General features: G+C 44.6%; 1 protein-coding gene across 3 annotated transcripts; it reads right to left on the bottom strand.

Annotated features, from left to right (window-relative positions):
- Positions 1-868: 868 nt before the first annotated feature.
- On the bottom strand, positions 869-9361 carry LOC123128654 (phosphoinositide phosphatase SAC2). 3 transcript variants are annotated; one of them, XM_044548724.1, is made up of 16 exons: positions 8947-9361; positions 7265-7469; positions 7018-7183; positions 6319-6541; positions 5870-5946; positions 5601-5782; positions 5427-5524; positions 5212-5339; positions 5034-5129; positions 4483-4861; positions 3736-3857; positions 3546-3644; positions 2476-2682; positions 2191-2322; positions 1628-1703; positions 869-1416 (listed from the first exon to the last, which is right to left on the bottom strand). In XM_044548724.1, exons 1-16 carry the CDS (start codon positions 9013-9015, stop codon positions 1330-1332), a joined length of 2346 nt encoding a protein of 781 aa, XP_044404659.1. In that variant the 5' UTR covers positions 9016-9361; the 3' UTR covers positions 869-1329. The 3 variants fall into 3 exon arrangements, 2 of the variants coding, with proteins under 2 accessions (XP_044404659.1, XP_044404658.1); XM_044548723.1 differs by having other exon boundaries at positions 5001-5129; positions 8947-9357; XR_006463346.1 differs by lacking the exon at positions 869-1416 and having other exon boundaries at positions 1627-1703; positions 2191-2372; positions 5001-5129; positions 8947-9357.
- Positions 9362-18606: the final 9245 nt, after the last annotated feature.

Here is an 18606-nt window from a genome sequence, read left to right as displayed (position 1 = left end):
GTTTAAACAGTCTAGTAATAAATCTGGCTAGAAATTAGGAGTAGCAAGAGCTAACCTAAGTACTCCCTCTGTCCAGAATATAAGAACGTTTTTGACACTATGTTAATGTTAAAAACGTTCTTATATTTTGGGACGGAGGGAGGCCCGTCATTTCTGGCATTGTGGGGAATGACCCCTACTCTGACTACTGAATGCCTTGTCGAAGATCGGTTGTGAAGATCGAAGACATGCATGTATAAGCGATGGTTTTCATCGGTGATCTTTACTCTCGGTGCTACAAATGAAGCTCATTCTTATAGCCTCACCACGACGCATATTCTAGATGTACTCCCTTCGTCCGAAAATACTTGTCATCAAAATGGATAAAAAAAGATGTATCTAGAACTAAAATACGTCTAGATACATTCCCTTTTATTCATTTTGATGACAAGTATTTTCGGACGGAGGGAATACAATGTGATAGTAAATGCTCATTCAGAAATCAGCATGTGTGTGTGCGTTTTGGCTGAGTTAGAACTCAGCATTTGTTGCTGTCAGAGAAGCTATTGCGAGTCACGGAGTACTTCCTTTGTAAAGAAATATAAGACATTTAGATCACTATTTTAGTGATATAAATATAAGACATTTAGATCATTACTTTAGTGATATAAATGCTCTTATATTTCTTTGCAGAGGGAGTACGTTACACTTTTATAGTATTTCTTTAGTTCACATGAGCAAGACTTTAAATGCAGAAAAAATAAGTACAACTTTTCTAGAAACTTTGGTATCAAACAGTACTACAAAAATAGTTTGCAACTAAACAGGGCCTAGATGCAAAAAAAAAAGAGTATTCCTTCATTCCTTGCATCCCATTCAAGACAAGATCTCAACCAAAGAAAAAAAAAGATCTTTCTGATCCACCTCAACCAGGCATGCACTTCTCGCATATTATATATTTACACATGAATATTTATACTCCCATGGACAATACACAGTTTTAAAAGAAAAGCACATTATCATACCCTATATCTATTTTCTATTCAAAATGAAAAAAAACTCTATCTACTCTCCTCTAAGTACAAACATAGAACAAATAAACAAAACTGTATGCTTCACTAAAGGAGTCCGGGGATGATAGGCGACAACTTGTCACTTTTAAGCACATTGCCCTTCAGGTGGAATGGGCAAAATCCGGGATGGTATGACACGGCAACCGACTGAAGTACTGAACCACCATCACTTCCCACCTCCTAATCTGCTAAATCAAAGCGCTCTGGCGACTGTTTGGAAAAGAGATGCTTGGCCTTCCAAGCAACCAGGCATGCATGGCACGGCACCAGAGTGGTCTCAAAACCAAAAGCTGTTGCCGTTGTTAACCCACTGCACGAATTGCTCGGGTAGCTTCTGAGCCTGGACCCCCGCGACTTGGTTTTCCTGAAAAGATTTGGATAAGGTGATTGGTTTTATTCATAGACACAAATACAATGTCAATGACGCATATCTGTGTAGCCTGGCATTGTAAATCAACACACTAGTACTTTCCAAATTAATCTAAAACAAACTTCCAACACATTTCAGGAAGCAAAAAACAAGAACAAAATGCAAATCTGAGTGTGGAGATCCGAGGGAGGGAATTTATGCTGACCATAGTCTCAGGAATTATGTCACTAATGACATTCTCGGTTGAAAGGTGAGCATCCGGTGTGCTAACTGCAAGCGACCTGTTCAAGCACGGTTTAACAGGATACGGTGAGAAGAATATTGTCTTGTCGGTATCTTTAGAGCAGTAAAGCAATGAGCGGGCTGGAAGAAATTGGATGAACAACAAAAGCTAACAAAAATGTTTCTAATTTGCTTCGTTGTAGATATGATTTGACCAAATGGTACCTCGATCATTTTGTTCAATAATACTAGATGGTTATGTCATTGCCAGAGCAGGACTTCATACTGATGTGTTACTATTGTATCTAATAGTGCAATGATGGTCATGTGATTGCCAGAGCAAGAAGAAAATGATCGTAGTACAATGGATCAATGATTCCTTCAATTTCATTTGTGTGTTCCCTTTATGTTCACAAACAGAAAAGTACATGCAGCAAATGAGCACAATTTAATGTTATTACTCGGATATTAGTCAAGTTAAAGGGTCGATGTTAAGCATACATGGGAGAGACAATTACAAAATATAAACACAACGCAAAATATGACCTTTCATCACTTGAATTGCCTGAATTTGAAAGCCATTCAAGATCCAGGAAGTTTGAATCACCCGAATTGCAAGGGTCAAGTTGACTGCTTGGGACATCATGTATATGATCATGAGACAGTGTGGGGGTGTATCTGCAGTAGGTTTTAGAGACGAATAAAGTTGTCAAACATAAAGGATGAACCTGCAGTTATTTGGAACAACACAGTTTTACTTTCTAGTGAACTATCGTACAAGCAACCAAAAATAAAACCAAATGTATAAAGCCTGAATTAACACAAACTGACCTTGAATTTGACATTTTACTTTCAATGGGTGATGTAATCTCATTTACATACACCAAATCAGACTCCATTTTTGAAGATTGCAACTCAGTACTGACATCAGGTTGCGCTGCAGTCAACAATTCATTATGGCACCCACTACAGCCAGATATAGATGTGTTGCTTACAGAAAGGATGCTGCCATCTGAATTCACTCTTTTGATACTGTCACTGTGACATCAAACAAATAGTCAATGACAAGGTCTTTGCTGATTTACATAACACATGTTTCATACAAACTAAAACTTGGACGATCTTCAATTGTAACAACTGGGAAAGCTACCCATAGTAAATTGGCTAAAAGATCCTCATGGTGCTCATTAGTGTAAACAGAATCTTAGTGTTCCTTTGCACCATTGAAAAATTGAAAATGTGCACATAATTCAGTGTCACCATTATTTTGTTGATGCTGTATGGTGCATTACATATTAAGTGCATCCTTTTCTGGGCTAAAAATCTAGCATTCCTGGCAGTGTTATGCTATTGTACAACACACAATTGTGTTTTAGTATCATATGATACAGTCCTGGTATTTAGTTTTTTAAGACTGGAGTGCCTTGCGCTAGTTCGAATATATGATTTCCCATAAAAGAAATTCCAGGCTGTGCTTAATTTGTAACATTTTCTTATTGGATGGAGTATGTCAAATTACTCCAGATGTGAAAGGCGGACTCGTGTAGGGATTGTCCATCACACAGAAAATTTACATTTATAGTTTTATACAACAATTTTTTGGATTGCATACATGTGAAGCATTGCACATATTATCCTATATACCTAAGAGAGTGATCCCCACGCATTTTAGTGTATTTGTTTACTCATTTCAGTCCGTATGTAGTCCATATTGAAATATCTAAAACATCTTATATTTGTTTACATGGGGAGTATATATCCAGTTCCACAACGATGTGCGGGGTATCGTCTAGTTATTACTCCCTCCGTCTTTGAACTACAAAAACGTCTTACATTATGGGGCAGAGGTAGTATATGATAGTGTAAGGTGGATAAGCAGTAAATAGGTGTCTCATGTTTACCTTGTATGCCCAAAAGATCCATTGTTATGTTCCTCAGAAGATGATTCTAGCTCCCAGAGTGCAGGACTTCCCTGCTTTGGTTGGAAGTACCCCAAAAATCTATAAAAGTAGAACAGACTTGACGTGAGTCGACACTTCAGTTAAACAACTTGTTACTGCATGCTGAACATGGATTCTCAGTAAAACGTACAAGTTTATAGCTGCCTGTTTGTTAGCATCTATACAGGCGTTGCTGTAGTGCCGTTGTAGTGTCCTGAAGAACTCTTGTGATCGTATAAAAAGCTTCAAGTGTCCTCTCTTCGCAGAGAAGATCTTCAAGAAATAGCACATCAAAGAAAATTAGAGCAGTGTTGTACAACCAAACATGAAATCAAAATGCAAAATAAGTTGACAAGAAGCAGAACAAATACATTTTCCACTCGAAAATTGATAATTTGCTAGTAAAACTGAATGAAGATCCATACTAAATAAATAACATGTTTTTATTATTATGGACATCTCGATAAAGTAATAAACAGAATGGTATAATCTTAGTATCTTGTGGTATTCCACTTCTCGTATAGCGTTATGTTCAGTACCATGATCAATTAGTCATTGTTAAAGTTCAGAGGCCAGCGACACATCTAGAAACCATGGGAAAAACATATGATGATCATTCAACTTTTGGTTACAGTTCATATACATAACAGTTTTATAGTTGGCTTTATAGTTCTCCCAGAAGTTGCTATTATGTGGAACTGCTCATTCCTCTGGCAGCTTGGGAGACACTATATGATGCAAACAACTGCAGAGAGAGCCAAGTTGTCTTCATATGCCCAGATGGTACTTGCTATTGAAAGAAAGAGTACCTGAAACTGTAAACTAAAAAGGACTTGAGCCCCTCCCTACCATTACAAGCAAAGAATATACCACCAAATAGTGGGTTTCTTTCAAATACCTTATTATGAGCAGCCGACCCGCTATACTGTACGGCAAGTGTGTCACCCATCCTCTCATAAAAGTGCATCAAATGATGAGCCACGGGAGCACCTAAACCAAGTTCTGGGGATTCTACACAACCAAGTGCATGCAGCTGATGTCCAAGAGCAGCTAAACCATAGGCATATTGTGCAACATTTGTACGATCCAAGCAATCTATACAATTTGTCCGTAAGACACCTTTCTGGAAGATTGGTGGTTTTAGTTGGGGCAGTTCACTGGTTTCAGCTTTGTCTTCCGTGGTTCCATTGCCAGAGGAGTCAGAACTGCCCGAGATATCTTCTTGGGATATGTCACTGTTGCTGTTTTCATCACAAAAATATGGATCGTGACTGTGCCTATAAAGAACAAACAAAATTAGGAGATTAGATGCATAATGAAGAGCACTGGCACTTCTTGAAACAGAAGAGCACAATAGAAATCAAACTATGTATCAGACAAACCATATTGGGGAAATAGTAATAAAGACCAACTCACAATAGAGCAGGCCAGTGAGGAGCAGTCTCAGACCCTGTAGGTGGTGCAACTTGACAATAGAAGAACTCAGTCAACGTCAGAGCACGAAATGCCACTTTCAGAAGAACATCAAGTACATTTGTAGGTTCTCTGAAACAGAATTACTTCATTAATGCATGCTAGAGGCTACTGACATATTGAAATAAAATATGATAAATATAACAACAAATACCCTTGAGAGTTTTTATGCAGATCCCAATGTAAGAACCGCAGCTGGTTCTCCTCTGAAAACAATTTATTTATGATCCGTATTGCCTTATCAAATTCTCGACGAAGCATGGATTCCCGTCTTTCACGCGTCTTACATTATAGAACAGGGTAAATTAGCACTTATGTGTCAGCGTATCCAAAGATGTTGCTACTCCAGAATAAGATGGTACAACTCACCTTAATCAAGTTGAAGATAATTATAGGGTTGCCATATCTTCCCCTAAGATTTTCGAAATGAAGCTTGGTAGCTTCATAATTTTTGTCCTTCTCATGCACTGACAAAATGAGAAATGTTTATTTTTAAATGTTTTAATGATCCCACATACACCATAGAGAAGTTTAGGAGCTTACATATGATATCAGGTTTTATGTTCAATTTTGATGTATCCTGTGACCAGAATAGTGGGATCGAACCCCTGTTCTGCACAACAGAACTTACTTCTGTAGGCATAGGCACAGCTTCATACACAATTTGCTCAGTCTCAACATCATTCGCTACTCTTCCCTTCTCATTTACTCCCCTCTTTAAATATCTATACAACATCCATTAAAGCACTTCAATCCAAACATCATGCCAAACTAACAAAGAAATATTTAACGAATGTCTCAAATGGGCAAACCTGGTGCCAGCATAATGCCTTGAGCGCCTAGCAATGAGTGTGAACATAATGTCCTTCCCAGATATTGCAAATTTGTCCTAATAACATGGCATAAAAAATTGAACGTTCAGAGGCAAAATTTATTAATCTAAGACCAGCACTGCGCAATTGTGTTACGTAGTTATATATGAAACTGAGGAAAAAAGACTGGATTAAGATTGGTATTATAGAGATAAAATGAAGAACTATGTGATTATGTTATAAACAGGGGGGAAAATGAAGAAAGAAAGTGGGGGTTTGGATAGCAGATTTCTGTCAAATATTAGTAAGCTGAAAAAATTTAAATCCAGTCAAAGTTACTCCTAATTCCTAATGCCTCCATTTCATAAAAACGAAAAATTATCTTAGAAAACTATACACATCTGTGGGCATTATATAGCAATTTAAAGGCAACTTTCTTTGGCACATACCTGCTTAAAAAAACCATAGACTAATGCAACAGTCCACAAAGTACTTTGTAGACAATTGCGTATTTGTCGAGTAAGAAACTCATTCCACACAAATGTTGACTCATATAGTGACCACCCTTCTTGTGGATCCCTTAAATTCTTCTGAAGACCTCTCATGATAGGGTATGAGTAACTGAAAAAGAAGTCCTTCCTAAGATCAAGTGTGTTCAAAATCTTCTTGTATCTGTGGAGTTATAGAAAGGGTGAGCTTGCTACTAGGAAATGAACATTAGTAATGGAATATTGGGATTCATGTTTCGGTTCTTGAAAATAAAATCAATATTGTACTTTGTGAGCTGTTCGTCTCTAGGAAGTACAAAAGGAGCCTGATAATTTAAGGAAACTGTTGGTAACATGGATCCACTACATAGTGATGCATTTGAGACGCATAAGATTCCTCCGCACAACAGTGGAAGCTTATGAAGATTTGAATAACAGTGCAATACTAATACAAACTTAAAATATTTCAATGAAAAGTTAAGTACAGTCAACTTTTTTTAGGGGTTTGAGTACAATCAACTAATAAAGTTCATAATAGACAAAAAATTGGTAATATTCATTCATATAGTTTCATCAACAATAATTCTGCTCCATCAATCTAACAAATTCAGTGTGATAAAAAAACATTTTCAAGCACTGGTAGTAAGGAGATGCACAAACCTGTTCTCATCCCTGGGATTCAGAAAACTGGATCGAGATTTAGAATTTGCTAACTCAATCATTGAAGTCTTAGTCACCTGATACACTGGATGATCAAATATCTCCCCAATTTTTCTCTGTTCGGTAATAATTAACATATAAAATGGCCCAAGGAACTTAATGAAACCTGGAGAAAAAGATTACTGTAAAATAAAAATCCATTCAAATAATTTATTCTGGGTTTGCAAACAACGAGAGAATGTCTTACCAATTATGCCATAAAACTTTGTCACAAATTTAACCCCACCAGTTGACCTGTGATCTTCATCAAGACCACTCACCAGTTCAAGATACTCAGCTTGTGTATATACAGTAGAACACTCGTCTATGTCAAGCTCTGATGTTTCCGATCTATCGATTTTGAGTAGCCTCCATACTGTTTTGTCAGCATTAGTTCCAAAAATATAAAATCTCTGCAAAGCAAAGGAAAAACATACTCAGCTCAATTTTGGTTGGAAGAATGAAATAGTGAACCAGGAAATTGATCAACTTCTCATACGTCTTAACTATTCAAGCATTGAGCTACAAATACAGTGAAAAACAAATTGATCCTATGAATTGTTGAACTAGGAAGTTTCACCGGCCAGCAGGACCTTACAGTTCTATTTACGTGTGAATAGAATCATAAATGCTTGTCACCATTTTGGATGCTGGCAATCTAACAGAGTTGCTACCTGCTAACAATCAAACTATAACAGTATGGAGAAGACCCGCCTCCAAAAAGAAACAATATCGACAAGACAAACAACGGTGGGGGAGGGCCCCACCTGAATTACTTATTAAAGACAACAACGTATTCAAACCTGGGGGTTGGCGGGTCTATAAAGTTGCCTTTCATCTAAAAAAGAAACAACGTACAGGTGGCAGGATTTTACCACCCCATGCTAGGCGTGGAAGGAGGGGTGGGGAGTACCCAATGGGGGAGGGGGGTGGGAGAAGCTTAATCTCTCGCTTTTCAAAATCAGCGCACTAGAACGGGATCGCCATAAAGCCGACACAGGAGGAGGCGGAGCCAGAGTTCTGCACGCTCAAGAATCATGCCTATAACCCTGGGGACTGGGGGAGGCACGCACATCCGAAAACCAGGCTGTCCATTATTTTTCAGGTAACCCGCAGCAAGAGGAGGATGAATGTGTTTCGAAGGACGTAGGAAAAACAGCCCAACTGCTGAGCATAGAAGTTGCAGGTTTGCAGCCGTCTTCAAGCATCGAGACGACCACAGGGGGCACGCCCACAGGTCATGACTATAGGAGGTGCGGGAGTATAGGACGTGGACGATGTCTTCGTCGGCAGCAGAGTAAAGAGGGGCAGGAAAGTTTGAAGATGCTTCCTCGAAACCATCTCAAACACATCAAGCCCGTGAATTCCTGTAGTTAGAAAACCATCTCAATTCTCAAACAAAGAGCTCTATGCTTTTCCTCTCCCGAGTAACCACAAATAGAAACCCATAATCCCTTTAGACGTAGAGGGACCTCCCAACTCCCCTCTCACACACATTGCAAATATCTTGCAAAAACCATTTCGAGAATTATGGACCCTTTCCACACAAGGGAACTAGCATGCCGGATTACTCCGCAGAGGGAGAAGAAATCTAACTAAACTGCAGCAGCCGCGGGCATGCAAGCACCATAGTCTGGCATCAAAGCTACGGCATGAATTGGTCTCGGAAGATAGAAATCTCCCCATAACCCAAGCAGCTAGAATTACTAGACCAAACAACCTGAGGGCCTCTACTAAGCGCGGAAATCTCGGGCCTCGCCCAAACCAAGCGATCTGGAGGACCGCATCGCTCCCTAACCACGCTACGGCAGCAGCAGCAGCAAAGCACGGCGTGGGCAAGCGCACTGGTAGCAGGAAGCGAGGCGGGTGAGGGAGGAGGGGGGGCCATACCGATGCGCTCTCATAGAGGTCGAAGCTCTGCAGGCAGGCCGGCTCGGCCTCCTGCGCCGCGGCCGCCATGTGCGCCCGGCCGGATCAACCGCCTGGGCCGCCGCCTCAGGCCCCGACTCCGCGCGCAACGGGGCCGCCGCCGCGCCCGCTCCCGCCAAACCCTAAATCCCCGGCCGGCAGCTTGAGGTAGAGCATTCCCCGCCGGAGCGCGCCCGGCGAATCAGAGCAGCAGCCCTCCCCGCGCGGCCGAGGGCCCGGAGCCGGAGCCGCGGACCGGGAGAGGCTTCTGGAGCAGGGGGAGGAGATTTGGTGGGCGGGGGAGGGATTGTTGGCTGGCAGCGATGAAATCGTGAGTTGGCGGAGGCGGAGGAGGAGGAGGCGATGGTGTGGCGGAATACAGCTCGCTACGGGAATTTGTTTTCTCCGTTTCCCCGTTCGGGACGTAACACCGGGTTGTGTGTGAGGCTACCGTGATGGAATATTCGTGATATACATAGCCTAATGCCCTTTTCTTGTTATTATTATTTTGGAAGGATGATAATAAAATTCTAGTCAGGCCCTGAATAAGTAAAAGGTTATACGTGTATCAAAATGCGTCTTCTGATAATGTTTATAGGTTTTATTTCGCCGCGTGACACCTAGGCCCCGCATTAACGCGGAGGGATTGCTGAGGAAGGGACTGATGTCTTTCTATTTTGCGCATTGCGCGTGTTCAAACCGTCTATTATCGTGGAAGAGAGAGCTAGAGAGGGAGAGAAGGGTTGGATTTGAAACTTTCAAGTGTGAGATGGTTTTGTAAAAGTAGTGTGCTGGATGACAATTTTATAGCATGTCACGTCTAACCGATAGATAGAGGATATGTCAACTTAATAGAGAGGTATAATAAAAATGCTAAAAGGGCAAGGAATTTTATGTCAAACAAATAAATGATTTGTAAACCAATGAAACTATATACATGGGAGAAAGTGGGTCTCAGTGGAAAAATGGGTAGGTTTTATTTGGGCAAGACACCTAACAACATTATTAACTTGGCTGCTCTATTGAGGGAAGGAATAATGCATTTTTGCGTTATAAGTTTTGCGTGTTTGAGTTGTCCAGTAACATGAGAGACTGAAAATTTGAAGTTGAATCTTTCAACTTAGATGGTTTATGAAGTAGCATGTTCGACGTTAGTTTTATAGCATGCTACGTCTAATCAAGAGCTAGGGAATTTGATGGCGTAATGAAGAGACACAAGGAAAATAGAAGGCTAATGTTGTCTCCGGTTCGGGAAAAATAAGATATATTCAAAGGAAACAACAAAGTTGAAGTACGGACTCGGGTTGTGGTTTCCCGCCTAAAAGAAAAAAAACCTAAACTATGTTTGAAAATTTTGTCGTTGTCTTCTTTTGAAAATACGACAAAAACTCACTTTCATAATGTATGACAAAGTCGAAGTACGGAACTCGGGTTGTGATTTCCCGTGTAGAAGGAAAACCCTAGACTGTGTATGAAAATTTTGCAGTTGTCTTCTTTTGAAAATACGATAAAAACTTACTTTCATAATCTATGAAAAAGCCGAAGTACGGAACTCGGCTTGTGGTTTCCCGCGTAAAAGGAAAACCCTAGACTATGTATGAAAGTGTTGTCGTTATCTTCTTTTGAAAATACGACAAAAACTCACTTTCACAATGTACACAAAGTCGAAGTACGGAACTCGGGTTGTGGTTTCCCGCATAAAAGGAAAACCCTAGACTATGTATGAAATGTTGTCGTTGCCTTCTTTTGAAAATACGACAAAAACTTGCTTTCATAATGTACGACAAAGTCGAAGTATGGAGCTCGGGTTGTGGTTTCCCACGTAAAAAGGAAAACCCTAGAGTATGTATGAAAGCTTTGTCGTTTTTTTTTTTGAAAATACGACAAAAACTCACTTTCATAATGTACACAAAGTCAAAGTACGAAACTCGGGTTGTGGTTTCCCGATAAAAGGAAAACCCTAGACCATGTATGAAAATTTTGTCGTTGCCTTCTTTTGAAAATACGACAAAAAACCTAATTTCACAATGTACGACAAAGTTGAAGAACGAAACTCCGGTTGTGGTTCCCCGTGTAAAAGAAAAACCCTAGACTATGTATGAAAATTTTGTCGTTGTATTCTTTTGAAAATATGACAAAAACCTCACATTCACAATGTACGACAAAGTCGAAGTACAAAACTCAGGTTGTGGTTTCCCGCATAAAAGAAAAACCCTAAACTATGTATGAAAATTTTGTCGTTGTATTCTTATGAAAATGCGATAAAAACTCGCTTTCATAATGTACAACAAAAATGACGCAAGTGACTAAATCATAAAACTAATTTTAGCTTTTAATGCAAAAGACAATAGCAATAACACTATTCTGGAAGAAATCATCCGCTCTGCTGGACGTGTTCTGCTGGGGACCAGGCACCGAGGCCTCCAGAGCCACTCGTTCCCCGCCTTATCTGTTTTAAGGGCGGTCGTCTCCTACCTCTCTACACAGCACCAGCTCTTCACCGTCCTCCATAGCAGCGCAGCACCAGCTCCCCACTGTCTTCGCATCAGTTGCTCCCTACCGTCTTCCACAACACTAGCTCCCCCCCCCACCGGAGCCCGCGTCAGCACCACGTCGCTGCTGCAACCCTGCGGCAAGCGCCCGCGTAGCAGCCGTGGATGCAGGAGCTTCTCGATCCCTCCGCAACAGTTGCACTGGTCGGCGACTTGGCGTCACGCAGCTCACCATCGGCCTTGTAGCAACAACATTTGCTGGCGACAGCAGCGACTGCAATCCACCCGTCGTTGTCGCGCCCTTTGTTGCAGCACCCTCTCGCCGCCGCGGTGTGATGAAGTTCCGCCGCACCGGCGGTGGCGCTCCAATAAAGCTTCTCCGACGATCATCGAGTGTTGCAATGGAGCTTTCGACGGGGGCAACCAATGGTGCGATGTAGCACCGCCTGTGCGATGGTGTGTTGCAATGAAGTTTTGCCGGCGGCGGCGGGTGTTGCACTTGTAGTGCCGCCGCGCCGGTGTGTCGCTGCAGTGGAACATCGCCGGTGACCGTCAGGTGCTACGATGGAGCACCGTTGCGCCGTCATCAGTGCTGCAGTGCCGCCGCACCGGTGTGTCGCTGCAGTGGAACATCGCCGGCGACCGTCAGGTGCTACGATGAAGCATCGCCGGCGGCAACGGGTGCATCTTGCAACAATGAAGCGTTGCCGTGTCGGTCTGTCGCTGCAATGAAGTGTCGCCGGCGGCTACCCGTGCTCCGATGCTGCGCTCGTCGAAGGCTTCGGGTGATGTGAGATCGAAGCAGATGACGGACTGGTTGTGTGATGTGAGGAGGAAGAAGTGTGTGCGTTGACCATTCGAAGGGGCGAGAGGAAGGAATCCAACGGTGTGGTCAGACTAATCATACAGTCAGCAAGGCGTCTTAAAATTTCTTTGCATCAGACGGTTGATTTGTAGCACTGGCCAAAAATAAATAAGAATATGTTAAACTAGAAGACGGAAAAAAACGATGAAGATAAAGTTGCAATAAGTAGCTCAGTTTTCCTGCGTTAAATTAGTACTGGTTTTATTTGTTTTGTCTTCATAGATTTTTTTTTTGTTTCCATAATTTACGACAGAACCATCCAAATGAAATGACAGGGCAGGGGATAGACATTCTGCATTAAATAGAGAAGAAATTAATAGAGAAGAAAAGCAATAAAAAAGAACCAGCTCACAACGGAGGAATTTGCTGCGAATTCAAATACGGAGAAGAAGCCCTCTGGAGACCACACGAACCGTTCGCGGGAAAAAAAGAAAGCGTTGCGATCTAGCCGCGGAATCTGATCCCGCGATCGACCCATGAATATGTCAGCGCAGGGGCTGAGTCAAGCCCGGGCGCGCCAGCTGGGGAGGCCGAGCCGGAGCCGTTGACCCGACACGCGGCGCGGTCCGGCTGGACGAGCCTCGGCGCCTGCGTGCCGGGGGCGCCGCAATGATTGGGCCATCGATGCGTTGCGACCGGGTGCGGGGGCGCACCACGCCGCGAGCCTGCGGCCGCGGACTCTGGAGCCCTCGCTGGGGCCGGCCATCTGGCTCGTACACATACCTCGAAAAACTATTCTGGGTGCCGTTTGTTCTCAAAATAAAATGATCAAGTTGCATACGGTCACAAAAAATATATCATCAAGTTGCATGGCGTCAACTATAGTAAAATTGTGTAGGCTCGTTCGCAGGACTGTTGGCATTGCCACGTTACGAGGACGTATAAGTTACCTCCACTTGTCCGGAATGTAGGTCTTTTGTGACTACTTTTTACTGTGCCATTAAATAAATCAGTTTTGCTAAATCTCAATAGACTTAGACTTCGTTATGTCTCAATCGACGTTATATTACATTGATCTTGCATTGAGATTCGTACATTTTTTCTTCAGTTTTCCCTTTTTCTTTTCATATACTAAATCACTTGATTGGGTCTTGGTTAAGTCTCGATCGACTAAGACCTAGACACACCCTAAATAAATATTTGACATGCAAGCAATTTTGTCTTACATAAAAATAATTAGAATTATATTCCACAAAAAACAGTTGGCAATTTTTTGACGTTTTGTCAAGCAATTTTTTTATGTTATTTGATACTAGTATTTTTTTTTATGGAAATTCAATTAAAAAAACAAATACCAAGTGGTGGTGGTACTCCTTCTTTTCATAAATATATTAGCATGTGTGTGTAGCTTCTCTAACCAACTAAGTAATGGCCAGCAAGTCCACTCAACAGCCAAATGATAATCTTGAAAATGTCCATGTGCTCCTTGCCCTCCCATTTTCTCTATCAAGTTATCACATCAAATGGTAAATATATATGCTGAATCGCGCATATAAACACGAAGAGATCTCTGCGCCCTTTCGTGTCCACACGCACATTTGCGACATGCCAATATTTTTTCATCCGAACTCTTCACATAGTCCCTAGTTAATACCCGGGTCGGTCTCGACGTTTTAGCGTTGGAGAGTTGAAGATCGCTCGCCGGGGCGCTGCAACAAGCCAATAGGCCAACTGGCTGGCTGTGCCTAACCTGTACAGCTCGTGTGATCGACTAGTCTTGCACGCGAAAGCGAGAGGAAATGTATTGTAGAGCATACACGTTCACCGGCTGATGATTCACGTGCCGATGATAATTACGCGGTGCACGCACAGTGCCTCCGATGCCACGGCGTGACGTGACGTCTGCGTGCGTGCATACAATTTTTTTCGCGAGAAGTATATATATGCGTGCACACATATACTACATGGCTGAGGAAAATTGTTCAGAGAGTTGTAGTGCCTGGCAAAATACATATATTTGGAATTTCAGGCCACTAGATCACGCATGCGTGTACGCGTATATACGTGAGAATAGTTCTCTTCGCGTCACATTACCTATCCATCGCTGCATCACATGGCACTTAATATATTGCATGATGTTAATTAGTTAGGCTAGGCACTTAGCCCACATTGGGTTTGGAATGATGGGAAAAAGTGTGCTTTTCCTGTCAGGAACAAGCAATGTTCACCACTATACTCCGAAGAGTGACACAGCAACGTTATCTTTCCTGGCATCTTCCGTGTTGATCACACGGTACAGTATGCACATGGCACTCTTTTCTGCATCCTGACAAAAGCACGCACGTCCGAAGACATATCCGACACATGGACACAGATCCAAAGCGACACTTTCAGTGCACTCTACATGCCACGGAGATATCCGTGCACGTCCCATGTCAAACTTTGCCACATATGATGACAGGCACGTACTGGGTATGGGTCCAAAACTTTCAGTCGATCGTTGCATGCATGCGTCTGTCTTGAGCAGAGCGGTGCGTGCAACAAGATCGGCGATAAGCTCAGTCACGATAAAGTTCAGCGGAGATCGATCACATTTAGTCGCTGTCACACACTTGCACGCATGAGGGACGACATACGTGGACGTGGAGTGACCGCTGCCGAACGGCACTGCTAGCTTGTGTTTTCCCTAGCAGGCAATCCATGGATGACAAGCTCCATGCGTGCAATGTACCAATCGGATGAGATCGGGCAGGTTAATCCGTCCGTTCGTTGTATGTGGAACCTCATTTCGGCAACGACGAAAGGGACCCTCATTGATCACACGGTGCAAGTGCGTGTCCGTATCGATGATGTTCGTTTGGGTAGTTAGGCGAGCCCGCTAATGGCACACAGACCGGCAAGCGGGTCGATGCATGTGTGCTCGAGCTCCCGTACATACAATCGTCAATCGTGCCTTCCAAGGAACAACTTTTCTTTTGCGATCGACGTCGACGGCGACCGGCCGCCGTCGCGCTCGATCGGGGTGCGGCAAATCTTTCAACCTACGTCTTCCCACATTTAGAGTGCACGTGAAACATGGAGCTAGCTAGTCAACTGGAGTAATTGACAAAAAAAAAACTACCACATTTTACGTATCCGTCCTACAGAACTACCACATTTTAAAAACTGATCAAAAACTTCAGATTAGTACTAATTTTGTGACAAAAACTATCAAGTTGAGTTGATGACCGTTTTTATGATTTTAAACCTGTTTATGACATGTGGGACCGGCAGCAAAGTCAACTCTGTTTATTTTGACCGTCAAGTTAACCGTTATGACAGGTGGGACCCACATGTCATCATCAACCTTCTTCTTGCTCCCCTTCTTTCTCTCTTTGGCATTTCAACAAACACCTCTTGTGCATGAGACGGAAGCAGGGGAGCTCCGGCCGCCTGCTCGCTTTACACCACGTCGAACCCCAACACGAGCGCCGGGTGAACCAGCTCCGGGTCGGCTCTGCCTCGCACTGACAGTGGCGGCAGCCTTCACGGCGACATCGATGTCGGTGTCGCGAGCTACTGCTCGAGCTCGATGGTAGATGCGGGCCTGGCTGGCCGCCGGGCGCGGCCGTGTGTGGGCTACAGGGGCGGTGCGGTGCTGGGAGGAGGAGGCGGGGCGAGCCGTGAGTGCGGGCCGGGGAGGGTTCGCGTGGCGGAGGCAGAGGCGGGAGCCGAGCAGCGGCGGGTGAGGGAGTCCTGGATTAGGGGGTGTCCGGATGGCCGGACTATACCTTCAGCCGGACTCCTGGACTATGAAGATACAAGATTGAAGACTTCGTCCCGTGTCCGGAAGGGACTTTCCTTGGCGTGGAAGGCAAGCTTGGTGATACGGATATACAGATCTCCTACTATTGTAACCGACTTTGTGTAACCCTAACCCTCTCTAGTGTCTATATAAACCGGAGGGTTTTAGTCCGTAGGACAACATACACAACAACAATCATACCATAGGCTAGCTTCTAGGGTTTAGCCTCTCCGATCTCGTGGTAGATCTACTCTTGTACTACCCATATCATCAATATTAATCAAGCAGGACGTAGGGTTTTACCTCCATCGAGAGGGCCCGAACCTGGGTAAAACTTTGTGTCTCTTGCCTCCTGTTACCATGCGGCCTAGACGCACAGTTCGGGACCCCCTACCCGAGATCGACCGGTTTTGACACCGACATTGGTGCTTTCATTGAGAGTTCCTCTGTGTCGTCGCCGTCAGGCTTGATGGCTCCTACGATCGTCAATGGCGATGCAGTCCAGGGTGAGACCTTCCTCCCCGGACAGATCTTCGTCTTCGGCGGCTTCGCACTGTGGGCCAATTCACTTGGCCATCTAGAGCAGATCGAAAGCTATGCCCCTGGCCGTCAGGTCAGATTTGGAAGTTTAAACTACACGACTGACATCCGCGGGGACTTGATCTTCGACGGATTCAAGCCACTGCCGGGCGCGCCGCACTGCCACGACGAGCATGATCTAGCTCTGCCGCCTAACAGTGCCCTGAAGGCTACACCCGCATCGGCGTCGACCCTTAATTCGGAGCCGACCGCGCCGATCGAGGATGGGTGGTTGGACGCCGCCTCGGGGGCTGCGATCCTAACGGCGATCGAGCCAAACACCAGCTCCGCACTCCGCGAGACTCATGATTCCAAGGAGCCGGACTCCTCTCCGGACTCCGAACCCTTCGCGCCTCTGCCGGTGGAATCCGATCGGGCGCCGATCACGGAGTTTACTACCGTGGACATCTTTCAGCACTCGCCCTTTGGCGATATTATAAAATCACTAAAGTCTCTCTCTTTATCAGGAGAGCCCTGGCCGGACTACGGTCAACGAGATTGGGATGCGGACGATGAAGAAATTCAAAGCCCACCCACCACCCACTTTGTAGCCACTGTCGACGATCTAACCGACATGCTCGACTTCGACTCCGAAGACATCGACGGTATGGACGCCGATGAAGGAGACGATGAAGAACCAGCGCCTATTGGGCCCTGGAACGCCACCTCGTCATATGATGTATACACGGTGGACGCACCAAAAGATGACGACGAGGAGCGGAAGGACGCACCGAAGGCTTGTTCCCTCGAAAAACAGTCAAAGCGGCGACGCAAGCGCCGCCCTAAATCCCGCCTCGACGTAAATAGTGATCACACAGACCCAGCGCTGGAGCAGGGCGAACCGCTGCCGGACAACAGCAATCCGGATAATCAAACCGAACAAACAAATCCTATCAAGGATAATGGTCCAGACGACATAACGCCGGACAGACACCCGAAGCAGAAGACTGCCCGTAAAAGGCTTGTTGCCACCGCGAGGAGTCTGAAAAAGCAGAAGCAAAGGATCAAGGCCGCGCAAGACACACTCCAAATCAGATGGAGTAAAATACTCAACACTGCAGCAAGGTACGGTGACAATCGCCCCTCCAAAAGCTACCCAAAGCGGAAGCTGCTACCCGAATTCGATGAGGAGGCCTCAGAACCCCCACAACCAAATATCAAAGCAGCCACCTGGTCGGATAGACGACCCCTCCACCAACACAGAGCGGCATACAACGCCGCTCACAATACAATACGCGACCCATGCGAGGCCTCGCACCCAAAGGACGGCGCAACAAGATCCATCTATGGACCACGCAAGCGCGCCCCAGCATACAATGCAACACAACAAACATCCGAACAACGCGGTACACCCAGCTACAGGGGTACCGCACACCCCCTATGTTTCACCGATGAGGTGCTGGACCACGAATTTCCAGAGGGATTCAAGCCCGTAAACATAGAGGCATACGACGGAACAACAGACCCTGGGGTCTTGATTGAGGACTACATCCTTCATATCCATATGGCTCGAGGAGATGATCTCCATGCCATCAAGTACCTACCCCTCAAGCTCAAAGGGCCAGCTCGCCACTGGCTCAAAGGCCTCCCCGAAAGCTCCATTGGAAGTTGGGAAGAGCTCGAAGACGCCTTTCGGGCAAATTTTCAAGGGATTTATGTCCGACCTCCGGATGCGGACGATTTGAGTCATATAACTCAACAGCCCAGAGAGTCAGCTCGAAAGCATTGGAACAAGTTTCTTACTAAAAAGAACCAGATTGTCGACTGTCCGGACGCTGAAGCCTTGGCAACTTTCAAGCATAGCGTCCGCGACGAATGGCTCGCCAGACACCTCGGCCAAAATAAGCCGAGAACGATGGCCGCATTAACAAACCTCATGACCCGCTTTTGCGCAGGTGAGGACAGCTGGCTAGCCAGATGCAGCACCAGCGACCCCAGTACATCTGAAGTTACAGATGGAAACGGGAAATCACGGCGCAACA

Source organism: Triticum aestivum, chromosome 6A (assembly GCF_018294505.1).
Source record: "Triticum aestivum cultivar Chinese Spring chromosome 6A, IWGSC CS RefSeq v2.1, whole genome shotgun sequence".
Classification (NCBI taxonomy): Eukaryota; Viridiplantae; Streptophyta; class Magnoliopsida; order Poales; family Poaceae; genus Triticum; species Triticum aestivum.
Note: the sequence above shows the minus strand (reverse complement) of the source record. Positions and strands in the feature narration are given on the sequence as shown.

Bases quoted from the DNA above. Each gene is read 5' to 3' on its own strand.
- LOC123128654 (XM_044548723.1), bottom strand. From the start codon at position 9,015: ATGGCGGCCGCGGCGCAGGAGGCCGAGCCGGCCTGCCTGCAGAGCTTC. The intron at 6,542-7,017 runs GTTTGTGCATCT...ATAACTCCACAG, and splicing joins AATCCCAGGGATGAGAACAG to ATACAAGAAGATTTTGAACA. The intron at 3,645-3,735 runs GTACGTTTTACT...CTACTTTTATAG, and splicing joins AAACAGGCAGCTATAAACTT to ATTTTTGGGGTACTTCCAAC.